A 20,834-nucleotide genomic window follows, 5' to 3' on the forward strand; every position below is an offset into this window, starting at 1 on the left:
GGAATATGATCCCAGATACAGTAGAGCTATATTTTACATTGCTACCAACTGTATAGTAAAAGCAACATCTTATTCAGATAAAGGTATTAAAGAAAGCAGAGCTGCTTCTGATGAAGAAAAGCGATTACGTCAAAACCTTGTTAAAGGCTTAGAGACGTTTGCTTGTGTTTGCTATGCAAGTTAATGTCAGTTAAAGCCATGGTTTTGACTCAAAGAGCCCACAGTGTCCTAACATAGGTACGGGTAAAGATCCAAGCCATTAGAATGAACACTACAATGTGTCTTACCACTGACTGGCATTAGCTTTTTGTGGTTCACCATCTCTTATTCTCTGCTAATGGCTCCATGCATACCTCCTTGCTGATATGCAACCAATTTCTGCACACATTTTAAGCACATGGCATGCAGTACATTTCTGTTATGAAGACACTTAAATAGCACAGGCTGATGAAAAGAAAAACATGTAATTACTGAATTAATCATAGCAAGTATGACACACAGATATCAAGCTCTGGATATAGTTGCAATTATAATGTATAATGTTCATGGGTTTCATACAAACTGCTTTGAATGTATTCAGATTTTCCCATTTCCCTCAAATGCTTGTTTCAGTTTTTTTCCATGCAGTCACTTTGAACATTTTTGCTTGACACTGGATGAAGTGAGAACACACAAAGAAAATAAGCATGTTATTGTGTATGTGTGGATTAACTTTGTACTGTGTACATGTCTGAGCGGGATGCATTTGGGGTCTCTGCTTGTCTTTTGTGTTTCTGTCCCAGATTGAGCCTGACAGCTATGTGCAATATCCTGTTATAGAACACAACTGCGCAGACAAAGAAAGAAGGAAAAGCATCAAATGCTTTGGTTAAACAGTCCTTCAGTATGTGAAAACCTTTCCACAGTCATCCCACTTATGCCATGTGAAGCTCTAATTAGTCAATGGGCTGATCTCATTAGACAAATGCTTTTGTTGCAGGTGTCCAGTCCAAGCTGAGAAGATTGCCAGAGGCATAAGGTTAGAGAGGCGGGCTTAGGAAACCAATATAAACGACTTAATGGCTTATATGCAGTCATGCTTAGAGGTATTGCATTGCCACAGTTACGAAAAAAACATGATACTGCATCTTGCAGTATGATATGCATAGCAGATGAGACTGTCTTGACATCTATTGTGTTTTCCAATACGGCTGACGCCATGTGCAACTAAAATAAGATTAATTCTTCTTTTTTTTTCTTTCTTTACTTTAAAGCACAGAAGAGGAGGGAATTGCCTCTGTCTCTAGTCAGAAGAGGTCAGCTTGTTCACTGTTCAGTGTGTGTTACAAGTGTTACAATTACCCTGGAGTAAATTTCCGGGTTCATAGTGTGTGTGTCATCACATTGAGGAACAGGCGGCTTTAAATGCAAGTATTTATAGAGATATCACTCATGGGATGTGTTCTCACTGCTGGATATGGTATGTCCACTGCGCCAGAACAGGGGGTGTTTGAAATGCAGCGATTAGTGCAGTGTCCAGTTAATTTTAACAGGGTTTGCAATGGGACTAATCAGGAATTAAGAGTCGGCATCTACTTTAAATCGCCTTCTTTACGCATTCGTGGGGGGATACTGTCAGGATGGAAAAAGGCAATTGTCTGCGGTCTCCCGATTATCCCCTGCAAAAGCCTATAATCTGGCTGAAAGTACTTAAAGAGTCAAGCAGCAAAATAAACAACATTGATTATCATCCCACTGTTCTTTTTTTTTTTTTTTTTCCAAAGTGGACCATGCAGAGAGGGAGGGGGTTGCAGGCTAAGGTTGCGCCTTCCCCCGTCAGCTCCATCTGCTTGGGCAAATGTTAAGGCAGGCTAAATACCCCCTGAGTCCTCTGTTCAAACCAGATTATCAGCTATTCTAAGGAGGAAGACGAGCATCTTATCATCTCCCAATCTCTTTTACAAAAGCAAATCAAGAATTCTGTACGAGGATTACCAGGATTAAGGAGGACACAGACATGGCCCTCCTTGGACAATGTCTTAAGTTGTTGCCTTTCAGTCTGGCAACCTTCAGCCTGCAAACATGCAAAGACTGCATCCTGTCATGACAATGTCCTTAACACTGTTAATTCTCATGCACTAAAACATCACTCCAAACAATGTTGTTTTTTGCAATGTAGGTATGAGGTTAACATGTTGACACATAATACATCTAACATAGCACTCCAGTGGTCAAATGCATTCATTTTTGACTGTTGGAAACTGAACTCATTTAGTCATACAGCTCGGTTACACCTCAGAAAAGCGCCTCTGCTTTACTCAGCATTGACAGCATCACATAGTGTTGAACAATGACCCACAGTGGGACGTGGCTGGGTTTGAAAACTGCATGTATTAGCTCCAGCAGCATGATAGATTGCTGGACAGGTTTTCCACTGTATGCTTCAAAGAGGGTAAAATGAGGGACGAATTTCAATGCAAACAACCTCTGTAGGGCTGTAGCTTAACTGTCCACAGAATGCAGATGCACCATCAGTAACCTGGTAGCTAAAATAAGTTAAAAAAAGAAGCATTCACACACAAAAAACCTTGGTAAATTAAATTCCGCCCTCTCTTTACTGTATTTGTCTTTGTGTTCAGGGGGGATTAGTGTTAAATCTACATGGGCAAAACTAAGGTTGAAACCATGAGATTACTTCAAAAAGGGGTGGGGTGATAGAAATGGGAATTAGGGGGTCTCCAAAAGAATGCTTGTAAAGCTCACTTATCCCCACTGTAACAACTGAAATTCAACAAAATAATCAAGCACTGACAAAGCCATGCCCAAGCACCAGCAAATACATCATGCAACATTCTATGTGATTGCTAATCATGAAGGCATTATAAATCCTACAGTACATGAGTTATCATGGTGAATTTCTCTACCTGGGAAATTTTAGGCAAGATAGAGACACACTAACTGTCTTGCAGGCACACTAGCAAACCATATGCTCCTTGCACACTATCAGCAAGTACTGTTTTAGATCACACTTTTAACAAGGAACAAACAATTGCAAGCAATCGATGTTCCTCAGATCCCCGCTCCACAGTCACACCTCATTTAATCAACAGAATTGTTTTCAATGAAAACAATCTCCGGGCTGTAGAGCTACTCAGTGTCTCAGAAAGAACCACTCGGCGGGCTTCCACACTGATTTGATTGTTGCACACACAAAGGTAGCTAGACCACCGCAGCTATGGGGGATGATTGAATTATTCAGTTTGGCAGAGATTTGGCAGCAATTGTGTGGAGTGTTGCCTTGAGTGGAGTGCAACAGAAAGACAGCATCTTCTTGTTTCCTGCACCACTGCACAGCACATGCATAAATAGCCCCTGCTTAGACAGTCAGTTTTGCTTCAGGACAACTTCACATCATACCCGGAACACGCTTGCTGCTTGGCTAATTGACCTATACCTCCACATAGACAGACACTTAGTAATAAACAACTTACATTTAACACATTTATAATTATATTTGAACATCCAAAGGAGAGGCATAGTCTTTTTTGTGGAAGTACAATCACAAAATACAAGTTCCATGTCTTAGGCACCTTTATGCATCTGAAATCACCATTACTTTGAATTGTATGAAGGTATGAATGACCAGAATTACCATAGTCAAATTTGCAACTTATAATGACAGGGAAACAAATCCATACAGGCTTTCAATCACTGATTTCATAGTTTAGAGAATTGTCATAAAATACCCACAGTTGTCCTCAGATTACTCGAAGCACATTGCTTTTTTAAAAAGTTAGCTGAGACAGCAACAGCAGCAGTCATTTAGTTCAAACAAGCTGTAATCTTGAATTGTCATTCTATACTGTCTGCAGCCGATGACTGTGATCTCAGTGGAGAACGTGAGTGACTTGTAAAATCAATGTTATGTGAGGGGAAAAAAAGTCTTGATAGCTTCTTTGCAATGTTATCCACGTGAATAACAAATGTGTTCTAGTTTTATGTTACACTTATCAGAAGGGAAGAAATGATAACAGGGGTGAGGTACTGATTGCACTGATTGCATCCTCAAGGTTGTGGAAAGTCATGTCCATCCATGTGGGCTCTGACTAGTATGATAAACTTTTCATGCACATTTTGATTAATCTTACAGCATTTTATTCTTAAGAGATTATAAGCATGTGTGATCAATAATTGCAGTGCATCTAATGGTTTGGAATGACAGGAAACTGATGCACATACAGTAAAAAGCTTTACTGAAGAACCCTATAGCCATACTGTGAATGCCGCATTTGACAGAAAGACATTGGAAAAAAAGGAAGAAAAATTACAATTAATGAAGACCATATGGGTAGCCTCACCACCGCAGCACAATGAATTGCTGTGTGTGTCTGTGTATGCTAGCATGTGTGGGTCTGTATATGTTGCTCCATTTGCGGAAATATTATTGCATTATATGTAATCAAACTTACTATATATGACTGGCTTCCTGGGCTGTTAGATGAAACTGAATACTGTGTCCTCATAAATCATGAATCAATATGTCAGCAAAAAAACTTCCCTCAGTGACATACTGTAATACAGCCATGGGACAACCTTTAAATGTCACTTTATAGATGATAAAATCAACTGGAATGCACTTAATGTGAGCTGACCAAAATCACAAGCGCATGCTGAGACCTGTAACAACTGCACATTTCTGTGGGAACAGAGGAGCAACAATGAAATGGTCCAGAGACAAACCAAAGACATTTTCTATTATACCGGCAACTTCTGCTTGCACTAAATCTTTATCCTTTTCCACCCATCCCTCCTTTCTCATCCTTGACTTTGCACTCTGAAGCAGAAGAAAAACCCATTTATCGCCTACTCTATCTTCATGCGCAAATGTTAAGACTCATTAATGCTGTGGCTTTGTTGGACTTTTTTTTATTTATTTATGGCTCATTTGAAAACATTTCATTAACTAATTATGCATAACATGAAAAATCAAGTCATAATTTATCTAGCTCAAAGAGATATAACTATGATCTACCTAAGATCCCTTTTTTTTTTAACTAAGAACGAGGCATTTAGCAGGTTTATATTTATCTATTAATAGAAAGCTGACATTTATGCACTCTCTATACAGTACGAGAACGCTCTACTTGAGTGTGCACCATTTTCTCAAATCACCAAGGACACTTTCCCCGAGGGAACTGATTAGCTCTCTCTCAGTTTTAAAATATGAAATAACTTTGATAAGCAATTAAACATTGTCTGTTGTCTGTTCTCTGGCTTTGTTTTATGCCTTTCAAGTCTGTATTTTTGGATCAAATCCGCATAAACACTGCATAACAGCAGCGGTTATTGTACTGTACCTTCTAGTATGAATCTCCCTCTCAGATGTGTAAAACCCAGTGTGTGTACACAACTGTACATCACAATTGCAGGGTTATCATTATCAAATGATCATTATCAGCTCAGAAACAAAAAAAGAAAAAAGTCATGTTGTTCCAAAAAAAGCTACTGTTCTGCTGTTTTCTGTCTGTGCACTTCAAAGGATGTTTCTTCCACAAAATTTCCATAACTTTTTATCTGTAATCTGTTCCTAATGAGCGATGTATATCTAAACCATTTCTTTGTTTCTTTCTCCTAGTTAAGCACTATATTGTTGCAATATGTAGAAAAAAAGGGGGAATGGGCAGTTTTTTTCTATGACTGAAATCATCCAATTAATGGTGTCCAACCAACACAGACACACATGCTTCTACAAGCCACAGTCTGTTTGACCTATACTATATGCTCCTGCCTAACTGTATATGAGAAAAACAAATGATTATTCCACAATCCTCAACATGGGTTTTGCCTCATTTTAGTTTTACTGTTCTCACCAAGCAGATACAGTTGAGAGTGTGCAGAAAACTGAGCTGACTGAAAGACACAGAGTGATATTAAATGCTCAAAACAATGAATAAGAGGAGTCGTCAAAATATGCAATACAATGCAAAAGACTTTAATAAATTTCAGAAGCGCACACATACATAAACAAAACATTTACAGTTTTCTCCACACTGGCAAATCAAAGTCAATTACAAAGATCATGTAAGGTGCATATTGTACTTCACATTGAATAAAAGTGAGGTTGTCTGTCTCCCTTACAACGACAAAAGCTCTCCCCATGTATGAGTTTTTTTTTTCTTTTCCCCATAGATCAGGCAAATCTAATCATTACACAGTGCTAGGATGCTATGTATATTTCATACTGTGGCTCCTACGCAGTAGTGAATACATTTGATACCATAATTACATGAATATACCTTCTTCAATAATAACAACCTGCCTCACAAGAAGGCAACACACATAAAATTAAAAGCTTTAAAATAGACATAGTCCGTAGAGTCATGACATATTAAGACTGGAACAAAATCAAAAGGGCTACTGGTCCATACAGTAATTTCATTTAACTATATATAGTCTCTCAGACAAGGCAAACAGCCTCTGGTCCAATCCATCTGTGCATTTCCAATTGACTAAACTGACTATGTCTATTTTACTGAGTCTAATTCCATGGTTATATGTATATGCCTTATCTATCAAAGCAGTCTTTAGCTTATCAATGAACAGGACTATTGAACAACAATGCTGCTAACCCATCAAGCCAGTTACTGGTGTATACTGTAGAAATTATTCTAGTCAAGACATACTGTACCATAATGATCCTATAGGTGTATAGAAACAGTAGAGGCAAATGATGCTCTGAACAAGAGACCAAAGAAGTAGTAAGTGCACCGTTGTGGATTTTCTGTCAAATGTTAACTTATTGCTGTTTTTAAACTGAAGCCTGGATTACCTTTTCATTTTTGTGTTCAATATTTTTCTCATTTGAAAAAAAATATTTTGTCAGTGTAAATAAGTGCACAAAGTCAAGTGATTTTTGCTTAAGTCTACCAACTCATATTAAAGACTGCCTGAGGATTATTACTATTCTTTGTTTACCATCTGGGGTCATTTTAATATGGATCTCACAGGTTAAATCACTTCCGACTTAGGAATTGAAAGCGACGCACAAAAGGTTAGGCTTAGTGCTCTTCAAATCTGCCCTACATAAACAGCTTTTGATTATAACCCCAGCAGTTAGTCTCTTGTGATTGTGGCTTAGCTCAAAGTATTAAACTTGTCCTACCATTCCTTCTAGTGTAATGGCGTGAGCATGGCGTTTAGTAACACAGTTGTAAAGAACTACAGATGTGGTCATATTGTGGGGCCATGCATGTTTCTGTTAACATTAGCCACACTCTTCACTAACAGTGGCATCAAAAGTGGGACAGAAAGAGGCGAAAATTGACAGAAAAGGTACACTGTGATGTGGGCTCAATACTAATGTAAGCCTACAGGTTGTAGACCTTGCAGCATAAATACAGTCAATAAAGTCATTAGTTCCATGAGCAAGCCCAGATAGAGCAATGTCAAATTATACAAAAATTGGAAAGTAAGAAAATAAAATGGCCACCAGGCAGTTTTGAAAACAAGGCAAAGAAATAGAATCAATAAATATAAACACCATCAACTCTGTGATAGATATACATACATACATATAAACATACTTTACAGATCTACTGACTGTATTTGACACCTATTTTACAGAGTGGGTGCTGGAGTGGGACATTTTTTTGAGGAGGGTTCAGGGCAAACAGTATCATCCTCACTGACACAGTTAAGTAATAGCATAGGACTCAATAAAGCATTTCAAACTTCCAACGGATTCACAGGAGGAGCTTTGTCAAGTTTCAGGCAGGCAACATGAAGCGTCACTCTTTTTCTGAGATTTTTTTCCCCCCCTCCAAGTTCATCTTTTCTGTCGATTGTATGAAGAGGTGGGGTTTGAGGCTGTAGAGACAGTAAAGTACTTGTTTCACCTCTTCAGTTCTCGCCTTCCTTCTTTCCTCCCTCTGCCCCCTCTCTTTCTTTTCTCTCTTTTTCTCTCTTTAGGTAGTGGGAGCTAGAGATTGATTTTAATCCTGTGGGAGCGAGTTGTACCTGTGCCACAGAGTGTGCCATAGTGTGGTGGTTTCAGTGCCGTCTCCTGAAATATAGAGAGACAGACAGATATAGGGAGATTGTAGTTACAATATCATAGAGCTCTGAGCAGCCTAAGCTGTAGCCTTATCAGTGCGAGGCTACACTGAACACTGAATAAAAAATCTCTGAAGAGAGAGTAGAAGATAAAAAAAGCATTCTTCAAGGCACCGCTGGCAATCAAGTCATTATCTTGTCAGTTTTCCTTGAAGAATGCTACAGGTGTCACAAGTTTGTACATTTTTCCTGTACTTATCAGAGCATGCAATCTTATCCAATTATCACTCCCAATTTGTCGTTTTTGTCTCCCACCACACTAGTGCAGCACTCTTCATTTCCCCTCAAAAAAAGCCATTTGGATCAATTTAGGCCCACTCTTTCGGACCCTTGTCAGTGGGTCCTCTGATATGTACAGAATATGACATTTGCTATTCCTCAGAGAGTTAGCAACACATCTGCCAATATCTGAATCAGGAAGAATCTGAGCTGATAGTGCTTACATTAGCAAGGCACAGTGATTACAGATGTAATGACTCAACAGAAAAAAACAACAAAAAAACAAAAAAATAATGATAATAAAATAAAATAAATGCCATAAGAAGTCGCAAGGATTTAATACTGGCATCAGATTTGATTAACAAGCCTATTAGCCTTTTAAAATCATGGCTTCTACCACTGGCTATGCACCCCCCATGAGTCAGCACAAGCGCTTTGTCATCAGACCATGGGTGGCTTGTGTGACAGGCTCATACCTTCACCCACACAAATAATTTAGTACACTGCTGCCCTCGTTAACCAAGACTTTTATATTTTATTTTTGTTTGTTTTTTTAAATATAAAGATAATAGAATGAATTGCATTATAAATAGGGCATAATAACAACATGGTGGTGTGAGGAGTACTTAAACAGTATTGTATGTGTATGTGATACTACAAAAACACTATATTGAGTCATAGGAGGTCAGTTTTCTCAAGCAGGAATCATACGTGATCTGTGGCCCCAAAATTATGGGCCAAACTAAAGAATGCCTTTTATTCTCTGCATATTCATGGTGATGTCTGAGATCACTCAGGCAGGGTGGTACTCATTTGATCTGCCTCCGCTAAGCACATACTCTCACAAGAGCTCCTCATCACTGGAGGCAGATTGACCTCTAATATCATGGGGTAGGGGTTAAAAGAAAATGATGAGATGCGTAAAAACTGAGAAGGGAGGGGAGGGAGGAGGCTTGCATTTGCAAATATGGCTCTCGCTGTATAATGAAGCCATATGGTGGCACAAATCTGTAGTCTCTGAAGTATTTTTACAAGCTTTACTCTTTATCAGCTACATCTGTAAAGTCCCTGAAAACATTTTGGTGACCTTCAACCATAAGCATCTCCCCCTGTGTGTCCTCCCAATTGTTACTCCATGGGTGGGCTTTTTGTCTTTGCTTTATTTTCAGCTGCTTTAGGTGATTGATTGATGGGCAGTGATTTGAGAGATCACTGTAAAGGCACTAAAGCACTGTCTGTCACTTTGATGAACAAAAAGGAAAACAAGACAACCTGCCTATGATCTTTGCTTTAGGACCTCTGGTATTAGGTTTAGGCTCAAGAGAGAATAAGTAGCTGGCGGCAGCAGACCGAATGCTGCTTTTGTTTTAACAGCCACACTTGAATGGATCTCTACAAATTCTCTAATATTCTCTTTTTTCCTCAAATAAAAGCAACAACCACACTCTTCGAAGAAGTGCTGCTTTTAAAGGGGACCTTTTATGCTCATATCCAGTTCTATGTTTTTATTCTGGGACTCCACTAGAGTAGCTTTGCATGATTCACAGTTCAAAAAAGTTCCTTATTTATCTTATACCGGCCCTTTATACAGCCCTTCAGTTCAGTCCCTGTCTCTTTAAGGCACCCCTCCTGATAAGTCCACTCTGTTGTGATTGGCCAGCTTTCCAATCTTAACATGACTCTGATACGGCCTTCCAAGGGGCAGTTGTATCAGAGTCATCTTAAGTTACTGCCGATGCAAACCCAACATTTCCTGCTTCACTGCCTCAAATTATTTACTTAAATGACTAAATAATGGGAGACTGTTATTGTGAAGAATTTACAGGAAATGAAATACATTCCTCACCAAATTAGCAGAGCTTCTTTAGTGGCGCTAGAAACTGGTCAACACAACAACATACAAAGATATTTTGAACTATTTGTTCAGTGGATCAGTTAGAAATAATACAGGGAGGAATAGTACAAGCAGAAAAATCCACAGTGAGATATTTGATGAAGAGCTGCAGACGACCAGCACACCTCCAACAGGTAAACAACTTATTTTACTTTACCATGCTGTGTAATGGAAAAACACTCACAGCGTGCCAACTTGACTCAAGTCATGGCTTGGCGTAACTACCCCCAAACATTGGAAAAATGCCATAATGTTAGCAGAGCAGTGAACTCGCTCACTGTGCGTGGAGCAGATAACCATATAAAGGAACCCGTCAAGAGCCGATGTCGGCTTGGGCTGAAAGTAGGAAAAAAAAAAGGAAACTGAACTGTGCTTTTTGCTCACAGGGATTACTTCTACATACGTTTACCACATTATTTGACACTTTGGCCATGTTTATTATGAACATTCAACACTGTAACATCATATATATAACTGAAAATAAGGAAAAGCATAATAGGTCCCCTTTAATTATTCACTAGTCTTTGAAAATAGATTTAGTTCAAAGAAACACAAAGATGAAACGAAGGAAATATATTACAAGAAACAAGACTGCTGGTCATCTATTGTCACATCACTTCGGATCCTGAGAATGTGACTCACCCAAGGATGGTACGTGGCATCCCTGATAATCTTTAAGGACGACTGTCTTTTTCCTTCTTTCTTATCAGCCTCATTCGAAACCTAATTACAGTGATTTTAATCATACTGTATTACGAGTGATTAACCCTTTAGTGCATTTAATTAACCTTTGCAGCCACTGATTCTCATCAGGCAAAGCTTCATGCTATTTTTTTTCCATGACACAGGTTTTAAATAAGCACACTTAAAACTAGTGGGAAATCTAATGTCTAAAGTGGGAGGCATCACTTGTCAATTGCTCAAGGGACAGAAAAATGTAGATGTATTATCAGCTTAACATCATTGAAGATATGGTTGGTGAGTAGATCCAATGAGGACAGATTTTTCTTGATAAAATTCAAATACTGGGAGTATATGTGACACCAAAATATGTGGATATTATATGCATTAAACCTAACCTCTCTTAGAGAAATGAATAAATATACCTGGGAAATGATCAGATGCAAGCATAGGCTGATGAAGATTTGGGAGGATGTTTACTAATCATATATTCATTAATTTTAAATTATTCCCACAAAAATACTCCACTCTGATCAGCAACATAAGTGAAAATCAATTTAAATCCATGATGCCTAAAATTCATGATGGATAATAATCCAGAATTGTAGAACACAGACTGAATATGTATGCATATTTCAGGGCAGTCACTACCAGCATGAGGGGAAAATCCTTCTGACAACTCGTCAGTGTGTCGTATAAACACATTATGAATTGAATCTTTGGTACCAAGGGCATGTAGTAGGCTTATGTATAATGTACCATGGCAGAGCATAGCTTTTAACCAGGGTTTTAAATAAAAGGTGGATGAAGGGAATGACTATCAACTCTGTGTGGGTGTCTTCATAAATTATCCTAAGCACAATACTTCATGGGATCAACAGTCATTTACTAAAACTATGCCATGAGGAATTTTAACACTTGCTAGATGTCACACAGAAGCATACTGGGAGCAAAAAGGCAAGAACGAACCAAGGATCTGAAAACTGGGTGCAATATGAGGCTAGGCACAAACAAAAGCAAACACCTCATCAAACAAAATCAATTATTGATGCAATATCATGAAATGTACCCAAAATTGGACGAATGGCAGATGTGATAATTATGATCAAAACAGTAACAGAAATGAAAGCCAATGCAACCAAGCAACAACCAAACCCTAAAAAATCTTAAAAGAAACAAAATGAAAAAAAAAAAAAAAGTGGTTGAAAAAGCCAGCAAAAGCAACTGGATGTTTGACACTATGACAACACACAATATGAATACAGTAAATTGCTATCCTGAGCATAGACTGATCAGCCTTGATTAATTCCATTGTGCAGGTCAAATATTAGCTTGTACATACTCATACATCATGATGATAGCATTCTTTAAAGTCATCTCTAACAAAAACTATATCACATCACAGCAAACCTTTGTTGTGATGTCATTACATCAATGTGAGCCAATTCAAACAATGTACAGAATGTGTATCTACATATGCCGTTTATAACAATAATTGGGGTCATTAAAGTAGAGCATTTATGGGCTAAATGCAATGTCGGCCTGGCAGGCTTTTTATGGACTACTGCTCCCTTGGTGTTTAAGTATATTGGTCTCAAGGCTCTGCGTCACCTTGACCCCCTCCCTCGCCCCAAGCAGTACTCAGTCTTCCCCACAGCGCTCTGCTCTGGCTGTCAGCACTGAGCAAGGCCACCTCTCCTTACCTCTGATTTACATTTATTTCCCTCGCCAGCTTTTATTTATTGGGGCACTTCGCATTTGGCACATACAGTATCTCTTAGGGAATCATAAGCCCTTTGCTGTACCTTGGCATTCAAATGAGCTTCTCTCCCACAAAGCCTCACCGACACAGTTAAGACAGCACTTAATATTTTGAGGACGGAAGCCACAAAAAGTGGGATTATTTATCAAGTTGTTTTAGCACTTTTTGTGTGCGTGTGCTGTTACCTTCAGACTTTTTGCCTAAATGAATTGTGTCACTCTGGCTGCCATATTTTTTTTTTTTTGCTTGGTTTGTTTAAACGTGTCAGTCAAATATATTAGCACACAGCTTCATTCGCCCTTGACCTCAAATACATCAGTAGAGTTCAGTCATTTCCACCTATCTCAGGCTCTTCTAAATCAGGTTACATTGTCACCAACCACTCACACTTAAGTTTAAAATAGCTAACCATCATAATTGCACTGCTGCAGTTAATCAAGCTTTTGAATTTGAAATAAACCTGCACATGTATTTTTGTAAATGATTATGTACTTATTGTTGCTTATGAAGGAGGGTGAATACAGGAAGTACAGTGAAAGGTTTGCTGTATTAATTGTGGAAAATTATGTTTTATTCTTTCATTTTGTTGCAATTCTTGAGCATACTTATTTTCAAGTGCAAATGACATTCATGTAGACATGGTCATGGTCTGTGTGGGAAAATTCCCCGACTCCATGCTGCCACCCTCCCCCTTTCACATCACCTACCATGGGACAGCAAGGGGAGTGTGACTGGGGACTAGTGTGGGTGGGTTTAAAAAGGAAGTCATGAATTACCTGTCGGGTGGTGATTTGCCCCGCAGTCTTGAATCCCCCCTGACAGCTGCACTCTGAGACACTGTATGGGTCGGAGCTAGTCGATGAGCACTTGGAGAGTGAGTCACAGCCCACCACGAATGTGTTGTCCAAGGGGAGTTCCTGGATCACATGGTGTTTCTTTGGGGCCACTGGAGTCTCCGGTTTGATTTGAAATGTAGGCTGAGGGGACGCAGACTTGTAATGCTTGGCTAAGTCTGGGCTGTCGGGTTTGAAGGTGGTGGGCGTGGTGGCCCAGTTGTACTTCCCCATGGTTTGCTCCTCTAGCTCCACAGGGAGATCCAGTGTACCATTAACATGCTCATGGGTGGGGTCGTCAGGCTTGGATTCATCTATGGTCACAAAGTTCAGGAGGAGGTTCTTGGGGGATCGCTTCTTTCTCTTCTTCTTCTTCTTGATCTGACGGTTCTCTTGGTTGGGTGACACCCACTCACCACTCTGCTTGCCCTTCTGTACCACTTTGTGTCTGGGTGTCTGCCGGCAGCGCACCAAGGCAGTCACAAATATCACCAAGATGACAGTCATGGTCCCTGCTATGATAGCTATGACAACAATCACATATCCGTTGGCTTGAGGTGTTACCTCACTGTCCCCTATGTTACGGTCCAAGGGTGTCTCCATACTTTTTCGCAGCTGCTCTTGAATAAAGGTAGCATTTGACACAGTGTCATTGACAAACAAGTGAATAAGTGCAATAGCATGTAATGACTCAGGCTGGCCTAGATCTTTGACCTTGACGACCAGCCTATGCAGCCCCTGATCAGCTGCCACAATTTTCTCCTGCAGTGTTACGTTACCCGTTGTTTTGTCGATGGTGAAGAGACCTCGAGGGGAGACCCTAGATGTTATGATGATGCTGCTGATAATACTATACTGCAGCTCAGCATTCATACCAGTGTCATTGTCAATGGCAAACACTCTTGTGACCACAGCTCCAGGGGTGGTGGTGGTCCGCACTAGGTCATATGAGTAATTGGAGGATGGGATGACGAACACAGGGCGATTGTCGTTCACATCGACTACATTTATAGTGACCTTGGCATAGGAGGAGCTCGGAGGCTGCCCTCCATCAACTGCCTTGACCATAAATGTGTAGGAGCTTTGCTGCTCCCTATCAAAGGTGATATTGGGTTTGATCACACCGGTTTGGGGATCAATGATGAAATTATCTTTCCCGTTCAAAATGGACAAGGTTATAACAGCATTATCTCCTGCATCTGCATCCGTTACTGTGATTAAGCCCACAGTTCCATAGAGAGGCAGGTTCTCAGGCACATAGAAGTTGTACTCAGGGTGTGTGAAAGCTGGGCTGTTGTCATTAAGGTCCTGGACGATTAGCCTGACAGTGACATTGCTCTGCAGGGATGTGGAACCATTGTCCCTCGCTATGACAGTGAATGAGTACCTCTCCTGCTTCTCTCTGTCCAGTCGTTTGCCAACAGAGAGGATTCCTGACCGTCTGTCTATGTTAAACCCATCAGGCGCATCAGGGCCGAGAGTATAAATGATCTCAGCATTATGTCCACTGTCTGCATCAGTAGCACTGATTTTTATTAACTGTGTAGAAGGGTCATTGTTCTCCGGTATGGAAAGTTGGATTTCCGGCTGGGGGAAGATGGGTGCATTGTCGTTCTCATCCTTGATTTTAATTAAAACCATAGCTGAAGTGTTCAAAGGAGGCGTCCCCCTATCCGAGGCCACTATCTTAATTGCATATTCTCGAGTCGTCTCATAATCTAGGGGGGCAGCTGTCTCTAGTAAGAATTGATCATTAAAGACGGGCTTCAACCGAAAAGGAACATCATGGTCAGTGTAGCAAGCTACTTTGCCATAAAGATCTGCATCCTTGTCAGTAACAGTAATTAGGGCTATTTTGGTGTTGAGAGGCGCATTCTCAGACAGCAGAACAGTCCCATTAACCAGGTTGATAATGTAGCGAGTGTCTATGGAGGGAACATTGTCATTAACGTCTGTTACATTAACAATCACTGTGGCTCTGGAGGGGGTGGAGCTGCCATCGCTGGCCAGAACGATGAGTTTGTGAACAGGTGTTAGTTCCCTGTCCAGCGGCTGCTTCACAGTGATCAGTCCTGTAGAGCTGTCAATGGCAAAGTGACGTTTTGTTGAGGCAGAGATCTGGTTGCTGAAGGCGAAGTGGATCTGTGCATTGGAACCAAGGTCTGCGTCCGTGGCATGAAGCTGAACAACTGATGTCCCCATGGGAGCATTCTCTGGTACTGTGACCTCCACCTCACTGTCCTTGAAGATGGGACGATTGTCATTGACATCAGAGATGGTGACTTGGAGAATGGCAGTGCTGGACTTGGGAGGGTTGCCACCGTCCTCCACTTTTATCTTCATGACAAAGGTGTCCTTCTGCTCACGATCCAGGTTCTGCTGAACGATTAGCTGCGGCCACTTGTCACCCTCAGGAGTCTCAATGATGTCTAAGCCAAACTCGCTGACACTCTGCAAAGACAAGACAAAATTTTGAGTTGCTTTCACTCACTAGTAACTAAAAAACTTTTTGAAAGGACTAACTATGAAACTATGAAAGGCTTCATCCTCTTTTTCTCACAGTCATCCTTTTTACAGAATTTATTTTTCCCCTTTTATATTTTTTGTTTGTCTGTTTATTTGTTTATTCTCCTTATTTAATGCATGTGTGTAAGGGTGTCATATGTTGTGCCAATTCTGAGGTCATCTCGCAAACTTGACTGACTTATTAATACCATAATGAATAAGAATATCAGATTTTCACTTGGGTAATAACACAGAATGTTACAGTACACATTGCTACAGAGATAAAGAACTTGATTCTGAGATGTACTTGATCTTGTATTTAAGAGTGTACATTTTTCAGTTGTCTTAGAAAGCCAGAATAGGTTGTTGAGGTATTTCCTTAGGTTACTCAGGTTCATTTTTAGCCCTTCTTTGGATCAGGCTTTTAGGGAGTGATGAATGTCAAGAGCAAATTAAACAGCCTGGGACATTCTTAAACAAGGCAGCTGGTTCTTGGCTCTGCTCTGCTCATCTCAGTTGGGTACCCGTAAATCAAAAGCATTTTCAAACATGCTAATCATCAGCTCATTTCAAAGTTTTATTCATTTCTCTTATACGCTATACAATACATACTCCAGAAACAGAAAATGTCATTTAATTAATCCTTTTAAAAATGTGACCAATCATTGCAGTAAATCAAGTCCCAACATCCTTCCTTGCGACCACTACTTGAAAGGATCCTTTTACCTCCTCATCATATTTATTCTGTCTTCACTAAAATTAGATTTCATTCTACTTTCCTTTCTTGTGTCAAGTTAGAATAGAGCAGGCAGTCTTGCAAGACTTGATCACCATAGATTAAGAAAAGGGGAGTGAAAAATTCTGCATATTAGGAAGGGTTTTTGCTCAAGAAGGGCTAAATCAAGGCAAGAATAGAGCCGGAGGAAAATGAAAACAAATGCATAAGTAATCCCCATGAGAAACTGAAGGAACTGGCACTGGCTGTTAAGAGTAATTGCCTTCCACCCAAAAAATGAGCACTAATATTTACAGTTTCAAATGGAGTATGGTATGGATCCATACACAATTCCAAATTAGAATAGAGAGGAAGGATAGGAAGGAAGAGAGAGGGAGAGACAGAGAGAAAAGTGACAGAATAAGAGAGGAAGAGAGAGGAGTAGCGGGGAGGAAATAAGAAGATCAAGCCCATGAATGAGCTGCATGCACATTATGAAACAAAGAAGCCCTTTGAAGCTCTTTCAGTCAGTAGCAGTTTCATGGTAAAACAAGAAAAAGCATCCTCTTTAAAGAGATAAGCTTCATGCTGCACATAATGTTGGAAGAGATTACTCTGTCTAGGCACAGCTATCAAATGAGATTAAGATATATACATTCTCCTTGTTCAAGGAAGGAACATTTCAACCAAATTGTGAGCACAAGTAGGTTTTAAAATCTAGAACCGTCCTTGTGCCAACATAGCGTTGTAGCCGACACAAGGAAACGTGCAGCTGCAGCATGTAAATTATTGTGTACTCTGAAAATTGCTTGCCGAGGGAATGTTGTCAACATATCAGTGATTGACAGAACTACTTAAAACAGCCAACACTGCAGCAATGATCTTTCAGACCTTATTTTGTGATCCTTCTGGCAACCAAAAGTCATACAGGGATAAGTAGACATGGCATATAAAACTATGTGTGGAAATGTAGAGAAGCTGCCTTATGGATAAACTGTGCTGATTCTTTATGCACATTGCAGAACTATTTCTGGCATAACTGAAAGGTCCAGGACAGCATTCTGAGGGCTCTATTGCTAAGCACTGCTCCATCCACACAGAGCTCCTCAATCCTCAGTTGTTTGAATAGTTCACAGATACAGCACAGTAGCTGAGTATCTGCACACTGATATTTGGCAAAGCTTGATGTTAATAGTAGGATGTTGAGTTAGGATGTGTCAAAGGGAATGCTGCATAATGATTTATGAGCCAGCATTTCCTCTATGCTTTTGTCTTGGTTTCACACAATTTTACAACTGACAAGACAGCACTCAGCGCATTTCAATAAGTTGAAGAGAGCTATCTCTCAGGCTGTGCATCCTCCTGAATGCAAAATTAGTCTGGTGGATTGTGATAAGATCTAGGGCAGGCTAAGAAAAGGCCAAATACTAGCATGAATCACTCACTGGAAACCCTAAGGCTGAGCAAGAGGGACAAAGCTTTCTAAACGGCTAAGTGTGCACGTTATACTATGCCTCACTCTTTCTCCACACATACACTGTACAGGTGCCTGTCTCCTTGAACTTTGATGACTTGCCATTCATTCCACATTTCAGGGCCACAGGTCTCTACAGTGATAAGAGAGGAATCAGGACACTGTATACTGTATGTGGCATGTGTGCGGTACACAATGTCATCAGAGTTGACTAATTTAAATGAAAATGATTGAGAGACACTGACAGAAGCAGAGGTGGGTGATGATGAGGGAAGGATGACTCTGAATGCCATTCTGCAGACATTGCCTCAGATTATCAGTGGATGCATCTTTCAGTCAAGTTGATGACCTTATTAAAACTCAGAGGAGACTGAGATTGGGCTGTGAATATATCAGGAGGACTCTAGTCACGGTGATGGCCATGGATGGGGCTAACTGGGGAGGGCTATTCATCACAAGCTATAGCACCTCTTTATAATGCTGATAGAAACTCACTCTCTCTTTGTCTACCTCTCTCATTCCTCCCTCATTCTTTCTCTCCATCCCTCATCCACATTTGCCCCTGGCCATGATCTCATGCATATAATTAAGACAAAAGAAGCTTGGAAATGTTTGTCTCTTTTTGTCAACCCCTAGAAGAGGATAATGTGTCAAAATAAGATGCTAATGAAAACTGGAAATTCTTGACAGTGAGCTCTCTGCCCAAAACTCCTTTTCACTGCCTATAGGCAGCATGCAATGCATTAATCAAAATTTTCTTGCTACTTGGGAATGGAGCTTGAATAAATTTTGCATCTTCAAATGCAAAGCTAGATTCAGTTTGCAAATGAAATTATTCGAGCTCAGACTTGGAGTACCAGCAAAAAAACCACTCCATCCACTTAAATATCTTAGGTATATTTCAGATAGACATGTAGCAACCAAGTAGATAGCAAAATACCCCAGGAAAAACCTAGGTAGGAGGCAAAAGGTGAAGTCCAAGAGCCCTCCAGATTGCCCAACCAAAATACAGACATCCACTTCATCATCCTGTTTATCAGTGAGGCATAGTCTAGCAGCACATTGATCTACACGGAATGACTTGAACAAGACGCCCACTTTAAATGTGTCTGAAGATGTTGACACAGATGCAACTTGGATTAATGTAGTGTGTGATGCTGCAAAATCATACATGACTGGGATAACTAAAGAGGCCGATGTGTGTGAAAAGCCAAAATTCTAAGCAAAACCAACAGCAGAATCTCCTTTAGTCTTAAGTATGTTTCTGTGTGGGCTTTGAGTTATCCTGTGAATATGTAAAGTGATAGAATCTGCTTTCATGGGGGATCCTCCTCCATCCATGCATGTGATTGCTTTTTCTGACCTTGACCATTTCTTAGGACGCCTTTTCTGCAGTTCAGGTGACGTAACACACCACTGCACTACACTGATGACAGAGTTTCACTCAAAGTGTGATTACCAACCATTATGTGTGATGCTGGAGCACTGTGTAGAATGAAATTACCCATTGCCCCTCTTTGCTTTGGAAAAGGACAAAGTTATACAAAAAGAGGCTACCATGTTTCTTTCATTTGTGTTGACAACTAGACAACTAAGGCATGCTACATGTGCAGTGGCAGACCATTGAGTGTGTCTCACTGTGATACACAATGGTTGCAATTTCAGCATCGTGCCCTGCACAACACAAGAAAACTGGGCAAACTATCATTCTGGGGGAGCTTCTGAGACAAATCTCACAGGACCATACAAAGATAGTCCAAGGGTGGCTTAACGGCTAAGAGCTATTCTAGGAAATGCTTGCACATTCCTTCCCCACTAAACCCTTGGCTTTCTCCTGCACTCCTGAAATAAAAAATACCAAAGGTTGAAAATGTCTCTGGCTCCTTTAATGCTTCTCCCTGAGTTTTACTCATATGGAACCTGGAACACAAGGAAATTAATCTCGAGTACAATGAGAATATAATGAGAAGAACTAAATCAGGGACGCAGTGCCAAGGATGCTGTAAGAAGAATTTCCTGCAAAAGATAATACAACTGCAGCCTAGGCAAGGGTTTTAGAAAGCTTTATATTGTGAAAAGGGCAAAGAAAATGATTGCAGATGATCATTATAATGAGCAGAACATTTGCTTGGTGATTTTCCAGGCATGAACAATTCAGGACATTGCGCTGGAGAGGCCTTGGCAGTAGGGAGACTCTTTAAAAATGCAAATTGGTATTCAAGGCAGACACGGACAGCAACGATTCTGTTCATTCCAACCCAGTGTTAACTTCATCTAAGACTCCAAGATGGACTTGTCATTTCTGTCTCGCAATGTGCTCTCAAATCCAGTAACCTTTCTTTATTTATAATGTTTAGGCTTTTCTCCAGAGTGCTTGCATCTCCCTCTTTAATTACACTTCATTTGTAAGAGCTCATGTCATCTCCAATATTCATCTATCCACAAAGCATAGAGTGTTGTCTAGACTATAAATGAAGAATGCATGATATTATCCTACTTTTCTGGATTTAGGGCTGACTCCATTAAGCAACGGAGAATATTGCACTGCAGTATAATAGCGCATCAATTAGATGATGAAGAAAAGCTTTGCCTAGTTCTGCATGAGACACCTATTAGCATAATACAGTACATTCGTTCTCACTTGCTTTACTATGTTCAGC

The 20,834-nt window shown here is 40.2% G+C and overlaps 1 protein-coding gene across 2 annotated transcripts in view; it reads right to left on the reverse strand.

Moving 5' to 3' along the window:
* Positions 1-20,834, reverse strand: part of pcdh11 (protocadherin 11) — a 130,259-nt gene that overhangs the window by 100,988 nt on the left and 8,437 nt on the right. The window contains exons 3-4 of one of the 2 annotated variants that reach the window (XM_044364477.1): positions 13,424-15,931; positions 5,956-8,041 (exon numbers count right to left, since the gene is read on the reverse strand). In XM_044364477.1, coding sequence (XP_044220412.1) covers positions 7,958-8,041; positions 13,424-15,931 — 2,592 coding nt within the window. In that variant the 3' untranslated portion in view covers positions 5,956-7,957. Of the gene's footprint in view, positions 1-5,955; positions 8,042-13,423; positions 15,932-20,834 lie in introns of those variants that run through there. The other variant, XM_044364476.1, reaches the window with a different exon arrangement.

The sequence above is a fragment of the Thunnus albacares genome, chromosome 10 (genome assembly GCF_914725855.1).
Source record: "Thunnus albacares chromosome 10, fThuAlb1.1, whole genome shotgun sequence".
In the NCBI taxonomy this organism is placed as follows: domain Eukaryota; kingdom Metazoa; phylum Chordata; class Actinopteri; order Scombriformes; family Scombridae; genus Thunnus; species Thunnus albacares.